This window comes from Coloeus monedula, assembly GCF_965178545.1.
Source record: "Coloeus monedula genome assembly, chromosome: 22".
NCBI lineage: Eukaryota > Metazoa > Chordata > Aves > Passeriformes > Corvidae > Coloeus > Coloeus monedula.
Genome location: NC_138802.1, coordinates 8269298 through 8290796, shown reverse-complemented (window position 1 = coordinate 8290796; position 21499 = coordinate 8269298). Strand labels below are relative to the sequence as shown.

General features: G+C 52.9%; 1 protein-coding gene across 1 annotated transcript in view; it reads right to left on the bottom strand.

The window, feature by feature from the left end:
- Positions 1-12240: 12240 nt before the first annotated feature.
- The window catches only part of CCDC30 (coiled-coil domain containing 30), a gene marked incomplete at its 5' end in the record, with an annotated part of 34851 nt that continues 25592 nt past the window's right edge, over positions 12241-21499 (bottom strand). The window contains 10 exons of the mRNA XM_082295598.1: positions 12241-12842; positions 13440-13507; positions 14257-14368; positions 14636-14772; positions 15605-15746; positions 17221-17342; positions 17849-17996; positions 18450-18607; positions 19172-19381; positions 20000-20173. Coding sequence (XP_082151724.1) covers positions 12620-12842; positions 13440-13507; positions 14257-14368; positions 14636-14772; positions 15605-15746; positions 17221-17342; positions 17849-17996; positions 18450-18607; positions 19172-19381; positions 20000-20173 — 1494 coding nt within the window. The 3' untranslated portion in view covers positions 12241-12619. The remainder of the gene's footprint in view (positions 12843-13439; positions 13508-14256; positions 14369-14635; positions 14773-15604; positions 15747-17220; positions 17343-17848; positions 17997-18449; positions 18608-19171; positions 19382-19999; positions 20174-21499) is intronic.

Genomic DNA, 21499 nt, shown 5'->3' with positions numbered 1-21499 from the left:
CACAGAATCATGGAATTGCTGAAGTTGGAGAAGCCCTCTAAGATCATTGAGTCCAACCATCAACCCAGGACCTGACGGTAGGTTGTTCACCATTAACCATGTCCCCAAATGCCACATCCACATGTTTTTTGAACATTTCCAGGGATGGTGACTCCACCGCTGGCCTGAGCAGCCCCTTCCAGTGCCTGACCACCCTTTCCACAAAGAGAATTTCCGAACATCCAACCTAAAGCTCCCCTGGCACAACTTGAGGCCATTTCCCCAGGTCCTGGCCCTTGTCACCCCACTCCTGTTAGGGCTTTGGAGAGAGCCAAGTACCAAGGCAGAGAAGCCCAGGCTGTGCCTGCACATGCCCAGCTGCAAAATGTCATCTTTGCTCTTTTCTGCCCCCAATTAAGATGCATGTGTTAAAAGGCACGGGAGGTGTCATTAAGGACAAAGGCTGACAGGAATCAAATCCATTTCTCTGTGACCTCCATGCTTATATAGAAACATGGGAGAGTCACACGGATGGAGAACACCAATGTGCCTCAGCTCGGTTCTGACATCAAGCTCAGATCCTTTAATCTGTAAATGATGTCTGGAATTTTGTGGGTTTGGATTAACACAGACACCCGGAGAACAATGTTCCTGATCCCAGCAGAACAGGAGAGGGCAACAGTCACCCACTGAGCACCTTCCTCAAATCTCAGCAGTGCTTTATGCCCCAAAGGCTCCAGTTCTTGCTGTAATCCAAATTATTTTTCCAGTTACAGTGAAAATCATCTTCCTGCTTGGAGTAAAATTCCAGAATCCAAAGCAGCCAAGTCCTCAGGCAGGGGGCTTGAAGAGAGGGAATGGGACTTTTCGGATTCATTATAACCCAAAAATTACTGCAGAGTTGAAGCAGAGCTGACAATGCAGAGTGTGGGCTGACAGACTTTGCTTCTCTCCTCTCCACCAGCCTCATCCATGAAATTTAAACCCCTGAAAGGATCTGTATTCCAACAAAACAAGCCCGTTTCCTCTGCTGTAATGATTTCTCTGCTTTCTGCTGCCCTGGCCAGCAGCCAACAGCATTTGCAACCCCACAGCAGCTCAGGCCTCTGCCCTTAATTACTTTAATGTGGGTTAAGGGTGGAACAGCATAGGGCAGAGTAAAAATCTCTGAGAACATTTCCACTGGTAATTTTTGCAACCATTTTCTTCTCCAAAACCCTTTAAGCCCTGAGTACAGCTTGGTGGAAGCTAAACAACAGATTAAAGAGGCATTGAGGGAACCAGAGAATTGTTAAGGTTGGAAAAAAACAACGAGATTATGAAGTCCAGCCTTGGAGAGAACCCAAAGAGAGGGACAGGCAATTTTGGAGAGGTGTCACAAGAGACAACACTGAACCAACAGATGCAGACAGAGTTGTAGTCAATGGTTCTATGTCCAGTGAGGGGTGGTGTACCTCAGGGTCCTGCCTTGGACCAGTGCTCTTTGATACCTTATCAAGGACTCGGTGAGGTCGAGCACACTCTTAGCCTGTTGGCACGTGACAGGAAGCTGAGCAGGACAAGTGATGCACCCAAAGGATGGGGCCATCCTGGAGGACCTGGACAAGCTCAAGAAGTGGGTCCATGGGAATCTCATGAGGTCCTGCACATGAGTTGGGAAAACCCCCACTCTCAATCCATTCTGGGAATGAAGGGCTTGATAGCAGGACTTGGAGTGGAAGAAGGACAAGTGAGGGACAAGCTCATTTCTGGACTGATACTGAAGTTGCCCCAACCCATGTTCAGGAACTTGTATTTGGCTGCCTTGATCCTCCTGAGGTTCCCATGGGCCCACTTCTGGAAGTTGTCCAGGCCCCCTGAATTGCATCCTGTCTCCCAGGTGTGTCACCTGCACTGCTCAGCTCAGGGTTATCTGCCAGCGTGCTGAGGGTGCCCTTGGCTCCGCTGTCTTTGTCATTGATGGAGACATTAAAAAGCACTGGTCCCAGTATGGACCCTGAGGGACACCCCTTTGTCACTGAGCTCCATCTGAGCCCTTCACCACTATCCTGTATGTAGTACATCCAACCAACTCCTTATCCCCTGAGCAGTCCATCCATGAAATTTGAATTATTCCAATTTAGAGAGAAGGATGTTTTGGCTTTGTTGTGCCCCTTTGCTCCTCAGGGTCACAGTGCAGGTCCGTGTGGGGCCATGACCCCACACCACACCCATGTCCCAGTTCCACTTCTCTCTGGGGTCGTGGAGCTCCAGCTGCTTCACCAAGCTCGGGGGGACCAGGAACTGGTCAGTTGGATGTACAGGGAGGAGGGCAGAAGCCTTCTGCTCACCAGGTCTGCTCCTGGAGATTCTGTGGCCTCTGAGACACCCCTGCCCTGCAGGTCCAGCCCTGCCAGCTCAAGACTTGGGAGAGGCCAGGCCTAACACCAGAGGAACACACCCGTGTTCCACCTGCCCTGTCCTGCTTGTGGCCATCCTGGGGCTGGAAGGCGGGTCTGGTTGTCCCAATCCCAGGCTCATTCCCTGCTGTGCAGAGCCAGTTCCCACCCCGAGGTGAGAGACCTCTATATCTTTATTCCAGTTTGTGCACAGCAGGACCTGAGTGGTTCCCACAGACTTTGGCTCCCCCATTCATTGGAGCTTTACGTTATTTTTACATTTTAGCAAACAAAGGCCTCAACATTCACTGGCTACGTTACAGAGTTCTCTAATTAATATTCTATCTTCTATTGGTTAAATGATTGTCTCCCTTCTCACACTAATTAGTCCACAGGCTCAGTCTTGTCCATCTTTGGAGTTGGTGGGATTCTGGAGCTGGTGGCTGTCAGTCAGTTGTCATGTTCCCCCCCGCCAAAATCACCTTTCATAGACTGAAGACCTCGGACTGGCCCTGTTTGTTCCTCCTTAGGCCCAGCCTCAACGGCCCTGAGAGCTGTGCAGCCCTCAGAGGGACCTGAACAGGTTGGGGAGATGGGCAGGGAAGAACCTTCTGAAGTTCAACAAGGGAAATGCAGGTCCTGCACCTGTGGAGGAACAACCCCAGGCACCAGCAGAGGCTGGGGGTGACCTGCGGGAGCAGCTCTGCGGGGAAGGACCTGGGGGTCCTGGAGACAATGAGCTGTCCCTGTGCCAGCAGAGGGTGTCAGGAAGAGCACTGCCAGAAGATGAGGGAGTGCTCCTGCCCCTCTGGTCAGGGAGGAAGGGCAGGAGGCACATCTGGAGTGCACATCTGCAGTGCTGCGTCCACTTCTGGACTCCTCAGCACAGTAGGGACAGGGAGCTCCTGGAGCGGGGCCAGTGGAGGCTGAGGAGATGAGGAAGGGCCTGGAGCATCTCCCTGCCCAGGAAAGGCTGAGGGAGCTGGGGCTGTTCAGCCTCAGGAGGAGACACAGCTGAGAAGGGCCCTCATCCCTGTCTGCCCCTGTCTGCAGGGAGGGCTTAGAGCAGGGACCAGGCTCTGCTCCAGGAGGCCTGGTGATGGGACAAGAGGAACAGGCAGGAACTGATGACCAGGAAATTCCAGCTGAACATAAGGCAGAACTTCTTCGCTGTACAGTGACCGAGCCCTGAACAGGTGGTCCAGAGAGGGTAATATCCGCAGTGGGGATATTTCAGACCCGTCCAGACACAATCCTGTACCATGTGCTCTGGGATGGCCCTGCTAGAGCAGGGAGGTAGGACCAGACGAGCCACTGGGGTCCCTTCCAATCTCACCCATCCTGGGATTCTGTGACTGGAGGTGTCCAGGTCCACCAGTCCCATCTGGATCACCAAACACTGTTGTCCCGACCAGGGGCTCAGTCCCTGGTGTGGAGCAACAATTCACACACCAAGGTGATGGATTTCTAGGTCTTTATTTCTTTTTCCGTGGTGTCATGTGGTATTCCTTGTTCCGTGGTGTCATGTGGCTGTCCCCATGTCTCAGTTCCACTGTTCTCTGTTTGTGGAGCTCCAGCTGCTTCACCAAGCTCAGAATCAGGAGCTGTTCAGGATTCAGGGAGGAGGGCAGAGAACTTCTGCTCACCAGGTCTGCTCCTGGAGGTTCTGTAGTCTCCCAGACACCCCAGCCCTGCAGACCCAGCCCTGCCAGCCCAAGACCTGGGAGAGGCCAGGCTGGACAACACAGGAACCCACCCACATCCCTACCTGCCCCATCCTGCCTGAGGCTGTCACCCGGGACTGGAAGGCATGTCTGGTTCAGGGACAGCTCCAGGACCCCCAGCAGCACAGACAGTGCTTCTCGGGTACTGCTGCCAGGCAAGGGAGGAATGTGCTGCCACAGGAAAACACATCCAGTGCTTGGAAATACTTACCAAGGAAATTGTCGTAGGACCATTTCCGTAACAAGTTGATCTGCAAGGCCTTCTTGCACTGCTCCCGGGCAACTTTGTATGGCTTCAGATTTAGCAAGACCTGTTTTGCTCGTGGGGTCCTGCAAAGCAGGGACAGATTCTGCTCTCATTCCCTGGCTGGAATCCTGCCTGGCCCAGCTCCCTCTGCTCCTGTGTCCACATTCCCTTTGGCCCCACCACCCCTTTCAGCATGGGTACATGGGACACCAGGATCAGGGGCTATCCCAGGGCATGCCCATGGCAGGGGATGTCCAAGGGACAATATCCAGCCCAGGGTTCAGGGCTCCACTTCCTTGATCCCAAAGGGGTCCCTCCCATCTGTTCAACCCTCCCTGGCCCTGCTAGGTGCTGCCACACTCTTACCTTGGCTGTGGTCTCCCCCCACGAGGGGATGGTGTCTTCTCCTCCTTTCTCTCTGGGGACAGAGCAGCAGCCACTCCTGCTACAGCAGCCACTCTCTCCTTCCTTAGCCTTTCAAATCCTCCAGGATAGGAGGCAGTAGCCGTCCTCAGACTCCTCTGCTCTGCCAGGGGTGGAAGCTGTTCCATGAATTAAAGGGAAGGCAGCTCAGACATTTTGGCAACAACAAGGGTCCCATCCCGCAGCCCATGACCCAAGGGACAGTTTGGATTCCTGCTCTCTCCCCCAGAGTTCTTGGCAGTGACTCTCTGCTTCCTGAAGCCTGGACACCGTAGAGGTTCAGTTCAGAGAAAGATTCCTTGCAACATGGTACAGAACGATGAAGTTGTTCCCACGACTGAATGGAGGACCCAAAAGACATCCCAGAATAAACACATCCAAAGGGATCCTTTCAACAGCCTCCCTGCAGTGGTGCAGGACGCAATCCTACATCCATGTCACACACCTGGACACGTCTGCCCTGCCTGGTGGGAGCTGCCAGCCCAGCTTTGGGTGCTTCCATCCCCTCGGTGGCTCTGCCCTTCTTCCCAGAGTTCTCAATTGGAGGCAGCAAACTGCAAAGACACCACACAAGCATTTTGTCTGAGAAGAGTGGGAGCATCTTCTCCAGTGTGTTTTCCAGGCCTCTCCAAAACTCTGCTGCCTGCTTCCCATGCCACAGGAACCAAGGCCTTGGGCACATGCCCATATCTGCTCTCCATAAGTACAAGCAGCATGGCCAAAGGTGACAGCTCCTTGCACCTGTCCAGAAGCGCAGGATTACCCAAAGCCAGCTCCCAAACTCTCACCTCCCTCTCTGCACTCCACCATCAACCTTTTTCTTTTCTCTTCCCTTCACTTTCACGTCACATATCCGACTTGGAGAAAGACGCGGACGAAGAAGGAGGTGTTGGCTGGGAGGGTTCCCTGAAGAAGAAAAAGAGAAAGCTCCTCTCAGCTGCATCTCCAGAACATTTTGGACATGAGGGATCTCCCAGCCTTCCTGTCCCAGCCCAGTCCCCTTCCCTGAGGGCCATGTTGCTCCATGGTCCTGTCCCACTGCCTCCTTGGGTCCCCATTCAGAAAAAGAGGGACCTGCTGGGACACTTTTCTGGCAGGAGACAGAATTCCCTTTGGCACAGAGGACGTCAGTTCCTAGGAGGGAACAAACCTGGAGTTGTTCGGCGCTTGGTGTTGGTTTTGCTTGTGCTTCCAGTGCCTAGTAGGGAAGCGCTTACAGGATGTGGCTGGGACTTCCCATCTGCCTGTATGAAGCTGCAAAGAAGGTGGTGACACCAGTTTGAGTAAGGGCAGCAGAGTCCATGGCAGCCTCTGGGAAGAAGTTGTTCCCAGGCATCCAGTTCTCCAAAGGAGACATAACACTGGAGCACAGGCAGAAGAGCCTCCCTCCACAGCACTCCTCTCAGCCAGGTCTGGGATCCCCCTTGTCAGAGACGCTTTACAGGGAAAACAAACCCACAGTGACTGAGGACATCTCAGGCTCTGGGGCATGTTGGTTCTCACTCTTTCTCAAAGGAAAAGGAAGGAGCTGGTGGAGCTTCCATGGCCCCCAAGTGTGCCTCCAGGGTCATTCCCACAGAGGTGGGAAGATAAAGAAGGCCCTCTTCCCAGGGAATCCACCTGAAACACTCCCCAAAGAAGCCAGAATGGCCATGGACCTTACACAATTTCAATTCCACCTCCAAAATTAAATACATCCAAGGATTCCTTCCACACGGGAGAAGCCTGGACAAAAAGGTGTTGCTGGTTATCACCCCCCATGTACAGAAACAATTGCACTCACTGCGGCAACACAAGGACACCTCCAGGAGGAATCTGGGAAATGTCCTCTTCTGTGTGGTCTATGAATAATGGCTTCAGATTTGGGGACTGCAACAGGGACAGAGACATAACAGGATTCACAGGGAATTTACCTGCTGTTCACAAGGCACAAAACCCCTCTGCCACTGCCAGCCCCAGCTGCCCCTCCTCAACCCCCAGCCCCAGCCGTTTCTCTGCCACCCCGTGCCCCTACATCATCCCAAATCCATGAGCATCTCCACCGCCTTGGCTTTCTGGCATAACAAGGCCACACCAGCAGCATCTCCACAGGAGCCAAAGCCCAGGGCTAATTCCCTGGGAGCAGGAGGGCAGGCTCAGCTACCAGGACTGTGGAAAGCTACCCAAGGCCACGGCTGTGTCCCCAGGAGTTTGAGGGCACATGAAATACATGCAAGACTCACCTGGAGCAAACCCTCTGCCAGGTGCTCCGACTGAGCCACCTCTCGGGTCAAGCCTTCAAAGAACCTCATGGCCACGTGGCTTCCCCGGCAGACCAGGACGCCAATGTCCTTGAACACAAAGTCGAAGTTCTGGCCACTGGCCAAGGCCCACACACAGATCTTTAAGGTGGCCTCAATGCACATCATGATGGTGGCCTTGGGCTTGTGCAGGCGCAAGGACACCTCAGCGCAGACCAACTCATTGGCTTTGGAGAGCCCTGTGGAGAAACCACCCGATGCAAAGTCACTCACTCAGCCCTTCTGTGTGGCCCCTCAAGAGTTCACCAACCCCCTCCCACCACAGTGACTCTTCACCCAGCAGCAAATGTTCTGCTTCTGTGCCATGAGCCCCTGTCCCTGCACCGCCAACTCAACCACCATGCTCCAGCCCCACAGAACCTCCCAGGTGGCTGCAGGAGCCAGCAGGAATTCTGGTTCCTGCCTTCCCAAGGTGGCGGGGATCATCAGCCTCACTGGTGCCAGGAGATTCTCAGGAACACCTCCAGGAGCTCTCCGGCAGCAGCCAGCACGCCCCAGCACCCAGAAAGCCCTGGAGAGGCTGCTGAAGGGACCCGTTAATGTCCAGGGGGAGCACGGGGCTGAAGGGCTCATCTTACCAGGCACGGGGCTGTTCCCACAGAGGAGCTTCTTCCCCACCAGCAACGGCTTGTTCAGATCAAACTCCAGACTGTCCACCATGAAGCCTTCCCCTTCTCCATGCCAGATGGGTCTTTTCATAATGTGTATGGTACCCAGGCCCATCAGCCCAACTCTCTGGAAACAAAAGCAGGCAGTTACAGGGCAGACAGGAGGAAAAGCTAAGGGTGATCTGTGGCCTTTCCAGCCCTGCAGCTCCAAGGCCTGAGATGGAGGGTGGTTCTCAGGAGAGCCAGGAAAGCTTTGGAGAAGAGCCTTTCACTCCAGATGGTTCCTCACTCCCTCATCTCCAGGAGCTGCAGGGTGCAAGACATGTGGGAGAAACTCCTGGAGCCTGGGAAGGCCCAAGGAGTGCAGGAGCACTGCCTGGGCATCCCTCCTTTCCAGCCATCCTGGGGAAGACTCCAAAGAGGAAACCCAATGTTCTCCGACTCAAGCACCACCTGACTTCTTGCCTGTGCTCACAGTGGGTCTCTGACCAAAATTCAGGGTCTGCCTGGGACACTTCTGCCCTCTAGGCTGGGTGAGGGCCAGGCGGGATGGGGAAGGATCGGGAAACCCCCATGGTCTGAGGGAGGACCACGAGGAAACCAGCCCCACCTTCTTCAGCAGCAGGTCTTGGCGATAGCATTCAGACACACAATCCCAAACTTTAGTGATTTCTGTCGGAAGACGAGAAAGGGCCATGTTGAAGTTATGAAGTTCATCATCCCCCCCCTCACCTTCCTAATGGCAGATTCCCTTCTCCAAAGGGACCTTCTCCCTGGGCAAAGCCACTAACACTTTCCCACCCCGGGGAGAGGAGGATGCTGGGACCTCAGGGGATCTCAAGGCCTTACCATCTTTGTGGAAGTACACAAGGTCCGGAGACAGCGCGAGGAGGAAGCTAGGGTAAACCTCTGTCGTGGCTGCGGCTCCTCCTGCCCGACTTCTTCCTCTCCTCCTGTCCATCCCACCACGGCCCCAGGACGGTGGGACCTGTTGGTACAGCGGGGCACCACAGCTGGGCTGGTCTCTGGCTCTCAGGGAAGTGGGTGTTACGGTTCCATGGAAGCAGAACGCCCCATTGTGACCTCACATGCATCACCGAGGGGTGCAGAGCCACACACAGACACGCCCCTGCCCCCAGGCTTCACCCTACAGCGCTAGGAGGCTGTACTTATCATTTTGAGGGGCTGGCCCACCCAGCCACTGCCCTTCCCGACAAGTCTCCCACAACTGCTGGTGAAGCACATGGGAAAATCGGATGGAAATCAATTCAGAATGATTTACACAGACACTGGGAATTGCTGTGTTACAAGTTAGAAATTTGGCAGAAAACAAACCTAGTGTCCCAGCTGGTCCTGAGGGATCAGAGGGGCTGCAGGCAGCAGGGCTGAATTCCTGATAGGAGCCAGTTCCACCTGGCAGGTGTGGTCACATCCAGTGGGAACTTTCACAAACACAGATTCACCAACAGTGCAGTTTACTGGAGCAGCGGGTTACAGACTCTTGTTAGACTGAGAGTGATAAATGCACTGACCTGCAAAAGCTGCACAAGACAAATGTTCCCAGGAATTCTTTGATGCAGCTGGAGACACAAATCTTTGATAAGGGGTGTCCCCGCTTTGGGGAGGAAGGAGGAGCAGCCAATTTATCTGTAAATGAGGGATATCAAGAGTCATAACGAGAGAGATTACAAAGGCTCTGGGTCTTGGCAAGGGCAGAACAGAACGTGACACCTGAGCATCACTCCCTCTTCCACCTGGCAGATTCCAAGGATAGGCCTCTGCCTGATAACCCATCACCCCCTCAGCAGGCGATCACACCCAGGTACTCCCATCACCACATATCCCATGGAAATCCCTTAGGTTGTGGCCCTCATTCCTACACAGGCACAGAGCTGCAGCACAGGAGACCTCCAAGGCACTGGTGTTTGCAGGGTCAGGAGATGACTGGTTTCAGTCATCAGTAAGTTTCCATCATGGCCAGAATCAAAGTTATCTGAAACATCTGGAAATTGTTTTCAAAACTCCAGCACCAATGGTGCCGTTCCACTCAGGCTCTGACTCATGTAGGGACTGTTCCAAGGCTGTCAGGGAATGCCTGATTATCCTTTGTTCCCCACCTTGGACAGGCAGCTGCTGTTCCTGTTGCACTCAGGAGTTCCTGGTATGGTCAGGGGATACTTCACCTTATCAGGAGCTCCCATAGAGCAGGGGGAGGAGGATGTACCACAATAGGTTATTGCAAAAACAGCCACAGGGCTGATGTTGGATGCACAAATAGTCCATGAAGTGTAGTTCTGGTGGGGTTCACCCAGAGCAGGGTTCACTGAATGTGACACACAGGGTAACTGATCCCAGTTAACTGGCTAAGTGATTACCAGTTACGGGGATCCCAGTTATGCTGTACCAGATCCATTCCTATGCTGGGCATAAAGAAAACAAACCTGCAGCACAGTCCCAGAGAGCTCCAACAATGCCATCGCCATCATAGATTCATTTCCTATGTCAAAACACTCAACGTGGCTTTACCCAGGAATTTACCCAGGGGCATCCCTTCTGGGAAGGGGAAAGGGGACTACCCAAGGACATCCCTTCCGGGCAGGATGAAGGGGACAACCCCATCAAATTGCCCCTCCAAATTCCAGGTTGAACTCTCATCCCCTAGGTAGGTACAAAATTGGGGTACATTTCATACCTTATCAACCACGACCGTGCCAAGTGCTGTGGGTGGGATCATGGTCAAACCTCCTGTTCTCTGTGGTCCCAGTGTATGGAATATTCCTTGGTAGGGGTTGTTGGGTATCAAGCAGAAAAACGAGACCATGCCCTGCTCCATGTTCCTCTCAATGCCACAGCAACACAAACTGCAGGACTGTACTCGTGTTCTGTATCTGCACCACAGGCCCTGTCACATTTGGAGCTTTGCATTTTCTTCCCTGTTTTATGCTTCCAGCACTGGGGAGGCCCTACCTCGAGTACTGTGGTTGTTTTGGGCCCCTCGCTACAAGACAAACTTTGAGGCAATGGAAGGTTGTGGAAAATTGCCCATCCTGTTTTGTGGGCACAGAGCTGCTGTGAGGTGGGGGAGAACTGATGGAGCTGTTCCGAGCCATCTCTGAGGCGGGATAACCCAGGCTCTTGGGGCACCCTTGGAATGGATGAGAGTGAAAGGACATTGAATGATTGGTGTTTATATACATACATACATACATATTAATACATATGTCACATTTATTTTAACACTTTGGTTGCAATGGAACTCACCTATGTGGCCATTTTGGTTATTTCCTTTAGAGATATACCAATATAAAAGTATAAAAATAACACTTTAGAAAATACATTAAGGAAAAGAAAGAAAAAAAAGAAAGATTAAGAGTAGAGAGTGGAGAGGAAAGGTCTCACCACCCATGAGTGCAGTGACAAGACTTGGTTGTTGCAATTTCGGTGTCCATGGTCAAAGTGATGGTCACAGTCTGGATCCATCAGGGGTGGGGTCCAAAACCACAAAGTTCAGTAGGTTAATACAGGCTCAGGCTCGGTGGGAACACCCGGGTACCTTCCCTGGGGTCAGGAGTTTTACACTGTCTGATGTAACACTGGGGTCATGCCCAGTCCTCTGGTGGAAGGCCCAGAAATGAGTCTGTGGGCCCTTCAGGGTCTCTGATGGTTTGTGCCCCTTCTAAGACCTGACTCTGCCTCTCCCTGAGTGTGGCTGAGCCAGTTCTGCCCCATCAGAAGGGATGAAACCCTTCAGCCCTCCAGGGGAGTGTTCCTGATACCTACCCCGGGGTCTGGGGTAGTCCAGGGCACAGCCAGAGGGCTGAGGATGCACTACACCCCACACTGTAAAGCCCAGGCAAAGCTCACGCACTCTGGGGTGTGCAGAGAAGCCCAAAGGCACACCCAGGGCTCTGCGACACAGAAAATCCCATGGAGAGGCTCTGTGCACCCCAAAAGGCTCCTTGAGGGCTGTGGGGAGCCCAAACAGGCACAGCCAGGGGCCACAGGCACCCAAAGGCAGCGCTGGGGCCTGGGCATGGCACAAAAAAACCAAGAGGTGGGGTTACCCCAAAATGGACACCAGGGCTTGGGATACCCTCTAAGGGACAGCCAGGGTGCAGAGGGAGCACACCGAGGGGTCCAGGGCTCCCCAAAACACACAGGGAGAGCCCAGGAAGCACAGAAAGGCCCATAGAGGTGCACAGCCACACTCTGTTCCCACGTGACCTGCAGTTCTGATCCCACTGCTTCCCTCTTGGCATCCTCAGACCCCCTCCACTCCCTGTTTTGCATGGCCTGATCCTTCCCACTCCCACTCGAGCATCCTCAGAGGTCATCTGTTCCAGATATATCTCCTTTCCTTTCCTGGATGCTCAGATCCCTCCTCTCTTCTGCCCCTATTCCATTTCTCTTTGCCCTTCCATCTCCCTTTATCTCATTTCTGATCCCTCTGCCCATCACATCCTGCCCCCAGAGCTTCTCTTTCCCATCCCATGTTCCTTCCCTACACATTCCCATCCTCTCCCCAGTGCTCAGCTGTCCCGTTCACCTCTGCACAAAGCAAAGGGAACGCTGAGAGCACGGACAAAGGGGAACGACACTGTGTGGGCACGGATTGTGGGCACAGGGTGAAAGGGAACTTCTCCAAGTTTTATTTATAAAATGTATAGATTTGGACTGGACTGGACAGGGATTAGCGTTGAGGGAAGATACTCTTCACCCCACCCCTCTTCCATTGTACTGAGTTTATCTACAAATTCCAGCCTCCAGTGGATCTGGGATCACACACACACTTACAGATGGGCAAGTGAAAAAAAAAAACCTGTGGAATCATTTAGTTGGAATATATCCCAGAAATCATGGAGTCAGTCCATTTGGCAATTCTCTTTGCAGGCTCTGTCATCCCGTTGCCCCAGGAGCCCAAATCCTGCAGTCCAGGTAAGGCTGCACCAACATTCCCAGCTCAGAAGTTCTCGGAGCCGAGGCTCTGGCTCTCGTCCTGCAGTGGTGAGGCTGTGGGGGCTGGGGTATCCCCAGGAGAGGCCACATTCAGGTACCCGATCTCCGAAGGCTGTGAGGGGGACAGGCAGAAGGAAGAGTCCTGGCTTTCAGCCTCTCCCTCAGGTTTTGCGTTCTGTGGGGCCTTCAGGGCGCCGAGGAGCTCTGGGAGATCTCGGGGTGGGAAGCTGGAAATAAATTTCCATTTTCTGTCATTCCGTGGAGTCTGGGAGACCCTTACCCAACACCTCTGAGCAGCACATGGCGATGTTGATGTTTTTCTCTTGGATCAAGACTCCACATTCCTCCTCCAGCCAAGGAAGGGACACCCTCAGCCAACCCAGAACCTGCTCGGGCCATCCTTCACCCCAACGGCTGCTGGGGCTGTTACCAAACCCCCTGAGCTGCAGGGTCCCTTTGCCTTCCTTTCACATCTGGTTTGGCATGGATTGGAATGGAGGAGCACATCCCAGTGTGATGTGGGACACAGCTCTGGCAGCACTAGGGCTCCAAGTCTCACCACCTCTTGTATAAAGACTCTTCCAAAGCCCCTGAGCACCAAGACTGCTAAATCCCACAGTGTTGCCCAAAATACCCTGAAAATTTGACTTCTCCATCCCATCAATTGACTGGTTTTAGTACCATTTTAATGCCATTTTAATACCATTTTCCCTAAAATTTGACCAAAAGCAAACAAAAAAGACTTCTGGGAGGTGAACGCACAGTGTGGAGCAGCCAAAATGCTGAAGTGGCCGCTCCCTGGCTCCTCCTCCCCCCCACGGTACCTGGCACGAGGAGGTGGCAACACCTTACTCTGTGGTTGGCGTTCAGAGCCAGGAATGATCTTCGAGCCCTGGAAGGAGGAACAGAGACTTTGAAAGGAGGAGGTGCAGGTCAGACCCTGAATTCCGACAGTTCCTGATCTTCCAAGCTCTCCCCCAGCTTCACTGAGAGTCCTGTCCACCAACTGCAGCCCCACAGGGGTGCTAATCAGGGATTTGTCCTTTGGGTGTGAATTTAAACTAAAAAATCCAGACCAAGCCCCACCAAGGCCAGGTGAGCCCCAAACAGCCCTTTCCCCCTCAACAGCTCATTTCCAACCTACCTGGGTTCGATCCAAATTAAAAGCCCCAATAAACTCCTAAATCTACTGGCTGATTTGAAAACTCTTTGATGTCCTGGATTGTCTCCACTTCTCCTGCCAAAGTTCTTCATTAACATGGCCAGTACCTTCACTCAGCTCAGGAATTATCGCTCAGCTTGGCCTAAGGGAGGAACATTCCTCCTGGCAGGAGGAACATTCCCAATCTTGCACTTGGGGTTGGTTCTCCTTTCCTAGAGCCAACTTTACAACTGAGGCCTTTGAAAAGCTCTGAATGTGCCAAGTGAGATTCCTGTCCCTGTGGAAGGGGATCCCACAGGCAGCAGCTCAGGGATGGGCAGGGGCTGAGTGTATGGAGCCTTCAGCTCCTCACAAAGCCCCTCCTCACCATAGCTGTTGGTGAGCCCTTTCCATCCCAAGGGTTGGATCCAGCTCTTCCCAAGCCCCTCAGACATCAAGTTCTGTGATTCCTGCTGATCCCAGCCCTCCCGAGGTCTCACCTCTGTGTTGGGAGCAGGGCTGCTCCTGGGAAGGTGCTGGGAGGTGGCCACATGGCTGGAGAGCTGGAGCTTGTCATGCAGCCGAACATTCTCCTCCTCCAGGATCTTCCCTCTGGGCATGGCACAAGGCACAAGTTACTTTCCTTCCAGCCATGCTCCGTTTTCAAACAGGAATTTTCTTTTCCGACCTCAGAGCTGTTGCTCTCCACAGCCTCCAGCTCAGTGGCGAGGTCTTGGATGGGAAAACGGGCTAATTACAGCCATGAAAGCCACTGCACCAATGGCTGGAGCATAATCCAAACATTCCTCTGGAATTCTTAAGAGGCACAAAACCCGGCAAAGGGAGAATCCTAGGGGATGGACATCAGCAGGGGCCTACCTGCTCTGCAGGGAAGGAATCCCAGACCAGAGGCTCAAAGGGGACTCCTCCTGGTCTGATATTCTTTGTAGGAGCCGTCGCCTCTCCTGGAGTAATTTCTCATTCTCAGCAGTGATCTGGGCAATCAGCACCTTCCCCTGAGGGTGGTCGAGAAGGAAAGAACAACCACCAGTTACTCTTGACTCTTCTCTGTCCTCTGCAAACCTCGGGGCTTTCCCAAGGGATCACCATCAAGGATGCCAGCTCCTAAAAGCTTGGAGTCACCACCCCTGCAAGTGCTCAAGAACTGTGTGGACATGGCCCTTGGGGACATGCTTTAGTGGTGGTGGATGGATGGTTGGACTTGATGAAGATCCTCATCTTAAAGGTCTTCTCCAGCCTCAACGACTCTGCAATTCCATAGTCTGTTCGATGTAAAATACCCCAAAAAGAGGCTCTGGGGTCACTTCCCAGCAGGAATTGCTGAGGCAAAGGAACATGGAGTTCAGCCAGTGTCAGACTGGGATTTGAGGATGTGGCTTCCCCCCAAGGTCAGTCCTGAGCCAGGAATTTCCTTTTGGCTTTTTGTTACTATAGATTGGTGCCCCTGGCCCCTTCCTGCAAGGAGGGACTTTAGACAAGGGCCTGGAATGCAGGACAAGGGGGAATGGCTTCCCACTGCCAGAGGGCAGGGTTAGATGGGATATTGGGAAGGAATTCTTCCCTGGCAGGGTGGGGAGGCCCCGGCACAGGGTGCCCAGAGCAGCTGGGGCTGCCCCTGGATCTCTGGAAGTGTCCAAGGCCAGGCTGGACGGGGCTTGGGGCAGCTGGGACAGTGGAAGGTGTCCCTGCCCATGGCAGGGGCTGGGATGAGATGGGCTTTAATGTCCCTTCCAACCCACACCATTCCCTGAATCCATGATTATTTTGGAAGCAGCGGTGCCCCTGCAGCCTCCCTTTGCAGGAGAAGCCCTCAATGTGTCCTCTCACCTTTTCCACTTGGAGCTTCGACTCACTGAGCTCATTTTCCAGCTGTTTGATCCTACTGTCCCTCTGTTTCACCTCATGGATGAAGGTCTCCTTGGCCCTGCGGATCTTGTCCTTGTGCCGGAGCTGCATCTCGTTGTATTTCCTGGGAAAGCAGGGACAACCATCAGGCTGTGAAAGGCTCTTTTGCTCGGGGTCACCATCCAGGCAGGAATGTCCTGGGTTTATTCAGGCTCCTCAAAGTCCAAACTCAGAGTCTCAGCCATTCCCCAGCTCCTCCTGCCTGCCCAGAATGAGCACATGGACTGTCTGGACTCTTTCAGTGATCAGTTTGGGGGTGTTTTTGTTGGAAATTTTAATTTTTAAGTGTCGATCAAATGGAAATTGGTAAGGACCCAAAGCATTTCCAAAAGTGACTCCCAGCTTTACAAATCCTTGTGCTCCCCCCTCCCAGCTCTTTATAACAAATATGGTTATAAGGACACCAAAACTGGAAGTTCCAGGGAAAGGATAAGTTGGTTTTGTTGGTGGGGATGTGGATGGTTAAGGGAATGACTTCTGAATAGGAGGAAAATTTAGGAAAACCCTCTAAGATCATCAAGTCCAACCATTCTCCAGCACTGCCAGGGCCACGCACTAACCACGTCCCCACGTGCCACATCCACACATTGGTTGGAAAACTAAGAATTCTAAACAGCAATGGACAAACCAAGAGGAGCAAGAAGAGCCACTTCAGTGGGAGCTTCTTTGAGCTGGGCCACTGGGGACAAATACTTTTCCCTCCTGACACTTCTGATTTTTTCTCTTCCCCTCTAGTCCATTTGGGCAAAGTTCTTGTTTATTTTTATCCAGTTGAGATAGAAGGGAAAATAACACCAAAAAAGAAGATAAATTTCTACCATATAAGGGACATTTGCCCATATTTGCTCAAAATTCATGATAAAAAAAGCTACTCTGCTTCAAATTAACCAAAAGGGCTCTGAGGAGAAAGGAGCAGCTCCTGGGAGTGTCTCTGATGACACCAGACCCCAACCAACACCCTCCTGTGCTCCTTTCAGCTGCCAAGGAGAGCAGGACGGCTGGGAGAGCTGGGGGTGTTCGCCTGGAGAAGAGAAGGCTCCAGGGAGACCTCAGAGCCCCTTCCAGGGCCTAAAGGGGCTCCAGGAGAGCTGGAGAGGGACTTTGGACAAGGGCCTGGAATGACAGAACAAGGGGAAATGGCTTCCCACTGCCAGAGGGCAGGGAGAGATGGGATCTTGGGAAGGAATTACTGGCTGTGAGGGTGGTGAGGCCCTGGCACAGGAGGCCCAGAGAAGCTGTGGCTGCTCCACCCCTGGAAATGTTCCAGGCACGGTTGGACAGGACTTGGAGCAACCTGGGATAGTGGAAGGTGTCCCTGTCCCTGGCAGGTGAGTGGAACAGCATGGGCTTTAAGGTCCCTTCCCCCCCAAACCAGTCTGGAGTTCCCTGACAGCAGACAGGGAGGGTGAGCTCACTGCACACAGGACTAGTGGATTTATTGCTAAAAGCCTGAACATTGGACAGGAAAATCCACACCACAGCCAAATCCAGCAGCAGGCCCAGAAGGGGCCATTCCTCGTCAGGTTTTTGGGCATTACCTGACATAGAGATCCTTCTGGTTCAGGAGCCGGACACCTTCCTCATACAGGGCTTTGTTCTCCTCCTTCAGGAGTGCCAGCTGCTCCGAGAGTTTCTGGTTCTCCTTCTGGCACTGCACATGCTGGAAAAGGGTTATTTTTAACTCGTGTGTGTGGCCCCAACTGGAGGGGCCCCTCTGCCTCCCATCTGCCTGGTCTCCAAAGCTTCTCTCTCATCAATCCCAGTGGTTCCCACTACAGCCAATATCCAGCCAGCCAGCCAGCCAGCCCCCCAGACCACTCCCTCCTCCCACTAACAAGGAGCAGTGGGATTTTGTTGCAGAGAGAGGCAATGAACCCTCCCAGACAACAGACTCTGCCAAAATTTCCAAGCAAAAACTCTGAGCTCTGCAAGAAAAAGGGAAGGAAGAAACCACCCAGCCTTCCTGTGCCCTCAGAGCTGCATCCCAAGAAACCAACTGGCAATGGGATGCTGCTTTTCCTCCAGCTCCTATTGAAATCAGTGGGATCTGCAAGGGCTCAGCCCCGATCAGATGTTCCCAATTCCAGCGGCCCCCAGGAGCAGATTCCAGCTCATGATGGTCCTGTTCCCCCTTGTATGATGAGGAACCCCCTCACTGTCACTCACCTCATCAGCATCCAGCTTCTTCTCATCCTCCATGACGTGCAGGGTCTTGGCCTGGAGCTCCACATGCATCTTGGCCAGCGATGCCTCCGTCTCCCGGGAATGCCGGAGCTGCTGCCGCAGCTCCTCCACCTGCTGCTCCAGCAGCCTCCTGAAAACACAACGGGGTGACAGTGAGAGCTGGAGGGGGATGTGCGACCTGCCCTCAAGGTGTCTGTCTGTCACCCAAACACGCCCTGCTCTCCTCCTGCCCCAGCTGACATGGAGGGAACAAAGGAATCAGCACATCCCAGTTGTCCCCATGTCCCAGTGACACAGAAAGGGGGGATGATATACTGGGATCATTCCCAGCTGCACAGGGAAGGGGGCTGTTGGCATCACTGGGCTGACAGTGACACCACGGCCCTTCCCAGGCAGATGAAGCCTCCAAAAATCTTTTATATCTCAGGAAGGGGGAATCCCTGGAGAACTCCAGGGACAAGGCAGGTCCAAAGGGAAGACAGGAGGTCAAAGCAGTGGTTTGTGTCTCCCTGAACCCTCCCAGGGCAGCCAGGAGCTGCCAGAGGCTCCTGGGGCTGGCACAGCCCCTGTACAGCACAGAGACCTTTTCAGCTGCTCCTCGTGAAGTTCCTGCTGCACTCGAGCTTCATTTTCCCGAGCTTCCTTCAGCTCCTCCTCCAGAAGCTTCTTATCAGAAACACGGGCCTCTGCCAGCAGCAGCTGGTGCTGGGAATCCTTCAGCTTTTGCTGGAGTTTTGCGATCTTGGATTAAAATGGACATGGATTAAACATTCTGAATGTACAGGCCAGCATCTGAATCAGACCCCTCTGATCCCCCAGTGTCTGACGCATGGGAAGGAAAGATTTCCTTGTTTTGACTCTAAGTCCATTAAAAGCAAAACGTCTGGAATGGCTACCAGATTTTGGACCAAATACTATGTCACAAATTCTCAGCAATCCTTTTTGACCCAATTTGATCCTGCACATTTCAAAAGATAATCCAATGATTTCTGAGGAGCATGGCAGAATCAGTGCCATGGAAAACACAAGGTTTTGGAATTTTCCAGCCAGTAAACAGTATGAAATCTCCTCAGTAAAAACAGAATCGGGGTTCCCTGTGCCTGCCAGCCCCACTATCAGTATTTCAGAGACATTGGGTTATCAGACGTGGCTTCCATTGCCTTGATTATGCTCCCACTAATTACAGGCTTTTTTCCTATAATATTAAGCCAAGGGATCACAAAAAGGAATTTGGGGAAGCAAGCCTGCTTGTTTTCTGCACTAGAGCTGCACAGAACTGTCAAACACACCCCAGCTTACACTCACCTTCTTTTGTGCTTCTCCTGCTCTGGATTTCTCCTGGGCCAGCCTCTCCTGGAGGCTGCTCTGGAGCTTGTCAGCCTGGGAGCACTTGGAGAGCTCCAGTTCCAGCTCCTTGACCTTCTGCTGGCTCCTCTCCCACTGTGCTGAGAGGGAGGAACATGTTTCTGTGGTGTCTGAGAGTTTGGCCCGGGCCTGCTTCAGCTCGGCTTTGACCTGAGATCCCAGAGAAGAAATTGGGTTTATACTTCAACATAAATCAGCTGGAATGGCTCGGCTAGGAAAGGGGGACAGGATTCCAGAATGAGCAAAAGAGGAACCGTAGAGGTAGTAAAGCATGTTTTATTTGGAGGCAGTGAAATTCATCACAGAATCCCAGAGCGGTTTGGGTAGGAAGGATCAGCTGGTTCCACCCCCTGCCATGGGCAGGGACATCTTCCACTATCCCAGGCTGCTCCAAGCCCTGTCCAACCGTGCCTGGAACATTTCCAGGGGTTGAGCAGCCACAGCTTCTCTGGGCCTCCTGTGCCAGGGCCTCACCACCCTCACAGCCAGTAATTCCTTCCCAAGATCCCATCTCTCCCTGCCCTCTGGCAGTGGGAAGCCATTTCCCCTTGTTCTGTCATTCCAGGCTCTTGTCCAAAGTCCCTCTCCAGCTCTCCTGGAGCCCCTTTAGGCCCTGGAAGGGGCTCTGAGGTCTCCCTGGAGCCTTCTCTTCTCCAGGCGAACACCCCCAGCTCTCCCAGCCTGGCTCCAGAGGGGCTCCAGCCCTCGTGGCCATAATTCCCATGGAGCTGAGGCAGAGCACACTGGGCAGCCTGGCTCTGTCCCTACCTTGGTGCATTCCTGCTGGAGCAGCAGATTTTGCCTCTGGAGGTCAGCATTCTTCTCCCTCTCATACCTGAGCTCCCTCTCGGCGGAGCTGCACAAGTTCTGCACCCGCCGCAGATCTTGGCGCAGCTGCTGCAGCTTCTCCTCCTGCTGCTGGAACCTCTCCTCGGACAGACCCTGCAAGAACGGCAGAAGTGAAATAAACTTTAAGGCAGGATAAAGGTGATTAATGATAGCAGAAGCCAGTTGGATTTAAGGGCATTTGGGCAGGAAGATGGGTAAAGCCCAGTGTTTCTCTGTCCCTACACCATGTCCTGCTCCCTTCCCTGTTTCTGCAGGGCTTTAAGAGTCATGTGGATGTGGCACTTGGGGACACGGTTTATGGTGAATATGCAGTGCTGGGTTAACAGTTGATCTTAGAAGCCTTTTCCAAGTTCAGTGATTCAATGATTCTCTCCATCCCCTCAGAGAAGCCAATACAACTCCTGAGGCCGAAGGTGAAGAGGTGATAGCCTGGATGAGGAAAAGTTTAAAAAAAAAAAATCCCCTATTAGAACAAACCTGTCCAATCAAAGCAAAACTACTAGGCCACTTTGGACTCTTGTACCAGAGTCTCACTCAGGCATCCAAGCAGCAGTGATGCAGCCAGGCCAGCTCCCAGAGGGATCAGGAACAGAAGAAAGGTGAGTCCTGGCAGCAGGACAGGAACACAACAGGACAGAGCCTGGACACTGGGAGGTGTCACCGATGGTCTGCAATGGCACTTGGGAGATAATTGAGTTCCTTGGTTCACCCACCTTCCTGACACACAGGCCAAAATCTCTGCTTGGGTTATACCAAAGCCTTTCTTTCCAGCATCACTGTCAGCCATCTCCGGATCTGCATTCCCACTTTGCGCCTTCACCCTCTGCTCTTGGGACCAGATGGAATTCCCTGAAGACCAAATCTGCCTTCTCACATAATCCCCAGATAACTTCCCAAGCTGGGAAAAGTCTTGATCCAGCACTGTGGGATCTGGCAGTGTAAGTTGTCCTGGAGGTCCATTGGCTCCATTGGTTTTGTGGGGTTTTCCACATTTGTTTCTATCAGGATCCCTTCCCACATCCACTGCACTCTTTGTGTCTTGCTCTGCTCCACCTGGATGGATTTGCTGCTTCTTGTATGCAACTGGACTCCTATCCTCTACTTCCCACTCCCACCCTGGCCTTACGGACCACCCTGACCTCTCTTCTCCCCCAAATCCTTGCACAGAAGCTGAGCTCCTCCTCAGTCTCCCCATCCTGAGTTCTTCCATAATTTCCTTCCCGTTAGGCAGGGACACCTGCACCTCCCTTTCTCTTTCAGCTCACAAGGTGAGAAAGATGAACAAATTCCATTTAAATCACTTATTCCTGCCATGTGCAATCAGTTCAGTTTATCCAAGTTCCCACAAGCACAACATCCAAAAGCACAACACAAGGAAATTAGCACATCCCTAATTTCCAACCATCGCTCACACCACAT